The sequence below is a fragment of the Pinus tabuliformis genome, chromosome 1_1 (genome assembly GCF_031772625.1).
Source record: "Pinus tabuliformis cultivar Carrire ecotype Pingquan chromosome 1_1, CPIR1, whole genome shotgun sequence".
Lineage (NCBI taxonomy): Eukaryota > Viridiplantae > Streptophyta > Pinopsida > Pinales > Pinaceae > Pinus > Pinus tabuliformis.
In genome coordinates, this window is record NC_142297.1 from 519601037 (window position 1) to 519606504 (window position 5468).

At 42.1% G+C, this 5468-nt stretch overlaps 1 protein-coding gene across 1 annotated transcript; it reads left to right on the forward strand.

The window, feature by feature from the left end:
- The first annotated feature begins 1829 nt into the window (after positions 1 to 1829).
- Positions 1830 to 5264, forward strand: LOC149214070 (uncharacterized). The gene is made up of 2 exons (XM_089389290.1): positions 1830 to 3351; positions 3982 to 5264. The coding sequence occupies exons 1-2, from the start codon at positions 1830 to 1832 to the stop codon at positions 5262 to 5264; spliced, it is 2805 nt and encodes a 934-aa protein (XP_089245416.1).
- Positions 5265 to 5468: the final 204 nt, after the last annotated feature.

Consider the following 5468-nt stretch of genomic DNA (forward strand, 5'->3'; position numbering starts at 1 on the left):
TTGTGATTACGGGAGAGTTGCAGCGCAAATCTGAGTTTCCAGAGTGTTTAGATAGAGATTTAAATCACATGGGAAGATGCAAAATGGTTATTTTTATTTCCAAAAACAAGTTATAATAAACATTCTGAGTTATATTGACTGAGTTATGCCCATTTTAAATTAGTTTTTTATATTTGGAGCAACATTCTGAGTGGGTTCCCTTTGGAGACATGCCCTCCCACTCCAGTCTATGTAGGCGCATGTAACCTCATCAACAGTGAACATCACAGTTAAGGGTCAACCACACCAAATTCTTGTCATCGAAGTCCATTTACTAGGTCACACACTGTTAGTATCACAATTGGTCACAATAATTATAGGGTATCTCTATCCTCAGATCTTCGTTTTTTATGGTTATGGGTCATCCAAAAACCCACACTTCATTGAGGTCCATTTTCTAGGCCACACACTGTCAATATCACAGTTGGTCACACGCATCACAAGGTATCTCTATCCTTATATCTTCATTCATTATGGTTATGGGTTAACCACACAAAACCCTTCTCTTCAGTGGCTCTTCATATTCAACAAAAGACTTTTTAAGAAGGACCTTCAGGAAATGGGGACCATTGCTCCTTAAGGAGCTTAGAGGAATGATCCGAATGGAAAGTGGCATCCACCCATGGTATTCTTTCATCCATGGTATTTTCCCATGGTATTATAAGTAACATCCACCCTTGTTATTCATCCTCTCATGGTATTTATCCACCCATGGAATTTACCCATGGCATTCACTCACTTATGGTATTTATCCACCCATGGAATTTACTTATGGTATTGTAACAAAACAAGTCTATAAGTAACAAGTTGCGTTTTGGAAAATGACATATTGTCCACCCTAATGTAGCTTTTATAGTTATTCTCTATTTTAATAAAAAAAATCTTGGTGGTTTTGTTTAATGTGTGTTCTTTTATTTTCCTCTGACATTTCAAATTTTCATACCTTGGGAATCTCCCCCCCCTCCCGCCCACAAAGATCCATTTCATTTTTCAGATTTTGGGGGCCTTCCCCCAAGATCCGAATCACTGATGTAGGAGCATCCAAACTTCTAAGTCAACATATATTTTGACTAGAGTAGAGCTCTTTTTATTTACCAAGGGAATTGGTTCCCTAACTGATTGTATTCATTATTGAAATGTATTTCCTTGTTAGTTTATGAAAACTCATATGAGATGGAAAATATATAAGATTTCCAAAAGTTATAGAAAAGTTTAGTTGTTAGGATAGGATTAGTTTTAGAAAATTTATGGATAGCTAAGATTTTGTCTATAAAGAAAAAACTAATTTACCTTGAAAAGTATGAGAGATTTGGGGAATAAATCATGAAAGATTTAGAGAATAAATCATGAGATTTGTCTAGAATAAATCAGGGATTGATTTTAGGATTTAGGAAAAGCTGATTTAGGGAGTGATTTGTGGGTGATTTATGGAGTGCTTTTAGGATTTAGAACTAATGGCGAAATGAATATGGAATCAGGACAAGAGATAAATGTATGATTGTGAAGTTATGCATGTACAAATTTTCTTTGTTAATGGAAATGAAAATTTACTAAAGGCTTTGTGTATGACTCTTTGTATTATTGTGTGTGTTATTTTAAATGATTTGAGATGTGGTAAATAATAGTTAATTAGAAAGTTCACACTGCGAGGGAAGGAGCGGCGCAGAAGAGCTCTGCAACCAGGTCCTAGGGTTTATTCCCTGCACTTTTCGATCCTTCCATAAGCACTGGCAGCACACCAACATCGATTTGAGGTTCTCATCCACAGAGGCCGGGTTCTGGCCCGACAGATGACAGAAGGGGGGTCCACGGGGACCCCATCCTACAGGAACGCAGTGATGCAAAAGAACAAAATTGCTGAAGGTTTCAAGATCTCAGGGTATGAAACCCGAAAAGATAGTTCAGGCACTAGCATTGGAATGGCAGCCCAGGGGCAGAGAGATCCAAATCATGGATCAGGCACGCCAGACCCGGACAACAACAGAAAGAAAAAGCACGTGAAGGAATCAGAAGCAGGCAAGAGTAGCTCGGGTCCAACACTCGAACCGTCAGACGAAGACAAGTACCACAGGGAGGAAAATCGAACTGTAGCAAACGAGGATAAAGCGGAAGCCTCCAACCTCAGCTCCAAAAACAACCTACAAGGTATCTGCAAACCAAAAAAGAAAGAAGCTCTCCGAGTGGTCTTCTCAGACCCAGATATCCAGGCATACAGAGACCACATGATGGAGCATGCCATCATATGCAAATTTATGGGCCTGTGGCCAACCGAACGAGCTCTCTGCATCTGGATCAAGCAACACTGGAGACCCAAAGGTGATGTCAAACTCCACCTTGGAGCTAAAGGTTTTTTCACTGTTGTTTTTTCTAACCTAGAAGACAAGGATAGAATATTTGATGGAGGCCCATATTTCCTCTCCTCCGCAGGCCTCTACATGAGGCCCTGGAAAGCAAACTTTGCGCCTGAAAAAGAAACTTTCACCAGAGTCCCCGTCTGGATCCGGCTTTTCTCTTTACCTATAGACTACTGGGGCCTAGCAACCCTCAAGAGCATCGGAGACCGCCTTGGCACTTTCATCAAAGCCTCAGAAACAACCATGCAAAGGAAGTACACCTCCTGTGCCAGGATCTGCGTTGAAATGGATGTCTCAGGCGCCTTGCACGATGGACTGTGGCTAGAGTTCAGAGACGAAGATTACTTCCAAGCCATTGACTACGAGCAGATCCCCTTCCGATGCAGGAAATGCCACGAACACGGCCATCTGATCAGGGAATGTCCATTAAACAAACCAGTAGAAGAGGCCAAACCTGAGCAGCCAGCAAAGGAACAAGAGGTTTTCAAAAAACCAAAACCCCGCCAAAGGGCATACAGGAAAAGAAACAATAAGACAGCAATGGGCCCTAGCAGAACCCTCAATCCGTTCACTATTTTAGATTCAGAAGCAGACTCAGAAGGCAACCAAAAAGAAAATACGCCCCCAGAAGCTCCTCAACGAAATATCTCCAACCAAGGCGCCACGGATGCAGAGGATTTCGCCGCAGACACAGAGACTCAAACTCAGGAAGCAACAGAGGACAGAGACGAAGACATAGACATGCTAACAAGCGATGGGGGAAGTGAAGACCTGGAACTAAACGAAGTCTTAGAAAAAGAAGGAGTTAATCTGCCAGCCATGGAAAAGCAATGGAAAACCCAAGGGCTAGACAATATCCCAGAGGAAGAAATCAGAAAAATCAGAGATCTCTTCATCGCAAAACAACAAGCAGTCTTGGACAAGCAAAAAAACAGATTGGGAATCACGAAAGGCACAGGTAATCATCCTAAAAATCTGTCCATCCATTCTATAGGACGCAAGCAAAATAAAAGAAGAGGAAGAAGGACAAATGGAGAGGTCCTCCATGATTTAGGTATTTTCTTAATCAATTCAGGGAAAATAAAGGACTTGCATTCCTTCCTATCCCTCCAATAACCTCCTCGTTTTCCAATGAAAATTACATCCTGGAATATAAGAGGGCTCAACAGCCTCAATAAGCAACGACTTCTCAAAAGGAAGTTACAACAGGAAAAGCCAGACATTATGTTCATTCAAGAAACAAAGTGCACCTCCGTTCAGCTGGAGGTCATTTCCAGAAAGCTAGGAAACTCTATCAAATACATAGACAGTGCAAGCCATGGATGGGAAGGAGGCATTGCAACTATTTGGGACTCCAGAACCGTCGAAATCACTTCTATGGAAGCTACTAGATCTTACATTGCTACAGAATTTCAATTAACAGGTAACTCCGAAACTTACCTTTGTATAAATGTATATGGACCACAACGCCTAGAAGATAAAGCTTCATTCCTGCGCATGTTAACAAAACTAAAGCAGAGACACCAGCATTCCAAGACAATTATGGGAGGGGATTTCAATATGATTACTACCCTTCTGGAAAAAAAAGGAGGCCTCAGACGTCTCAACAAAGACTCAGAGCTCTTTATCGACTTCATGGATTCGACCAAGCTTGTTGACATCCCACCTAACAATGGGCTCTACACCTGGAACAACCAAAGAGGAGGAGTAGCCAGGATAGCATCTCGTCTTGACCGGTTTCTGATTTCAGAAAACATTTTACTAGAAGGGACAACAGTCACCTCTGACATTCTCCCCAGTGGGGGATCAGACCATTGGCCCATTGCCCTGGAAGCTGCTTTCCTCCAATCCCCCAAAAACAGGCCCTTTAGGTTTGAGAAATTCTGGCTCACTCACCCAAATTTCCAGGACCTGGTAAAAAAATGGTGGAACGAGCCCAGAGCTATCAGAGGGACCAAAATGTTTAAACTTCAGTCCAAATTAAAGTTCATCAAACTCAAAATAAAGGAATGGAATACAACCGAATTTGGTAACATCTTCCAGGATAAACAAAATTTAGAAGACCAACTACAGGAAATTCACAAGGATTGGTCCTCTGGGATTAACAAAGAAAACTCCATTGAACAGGAAAGGGTTCTAATGCAGAAATGGCATATCCGTTCCCATCAGGAAGAAATCCTTTGGAAGCAAAAATCCCGCATCCAATGGTTAAAAGAGGGAGAACGGAACACTAAATTCTTCCATAGATCGACAATGGATTATAGAGGAGCAAACAAAATCCTCAAGCTCACTAATGCTGCTGGAGAAGTCACTCAGAACCACAATGAGATCTCGTCTCTGCTTACCACACACTTCAAGCAAATAGCACAGGAATCTCAAGAAGATCGAGTGGAAGCTTGTGAGGAAATAACGCAAGCTATCCCTCAACTCATTACTCCAGCTCAGAATGCCTCTTTGCTAAGAAAGATCTCAATGGAGGAGGTGGAGGAAGCAGTTCATGACATGCCAAACGATAAAGCCCCTGGCCCAGATGGTTTCACAATAAATTTCTACAAATCTTGTTGGCAAACAATCAAAACTGAGGTTTGGGAAGTTGTGGAAGACTCAAGGCGCTCTGGCTCAATTCTCAAAGGCCTGAACTCCACCTTCCTAGCCCTGATTCCTAAAGAGGAGGAAGCCCGAACTCCTGAAAAGTTCCGCCCTATAGCCCTGTGCAACGTGATCTATAAAATCATCTCTAAGGTCATCGCTAACAGACTTAAACCTATCCTCCCCAACATCATCTCGGAGGAACAGTCGGGCTTCGTGGAAGGAAGACAAATACTGGACAACATCCTCCTGGCTCAGGAGATGATTCACACTCTACAGTAAAAAAAAATCCCTGGAATGATGATTCAATTAGACCTTTCAAAAGCTTTTGACAAAGTTAATTGGAACTACCTGGAGGCCACCTTAAAGGCTTTTGGTTTTGACAACAGGTGGACTAACTGGATCCTCGCTCTCATCAAGTCAACAAATTTTTCTATCCTGGTCAATGGATCCCCCTCGGCAACTTTCTCGCCTTCCCGCGGCATC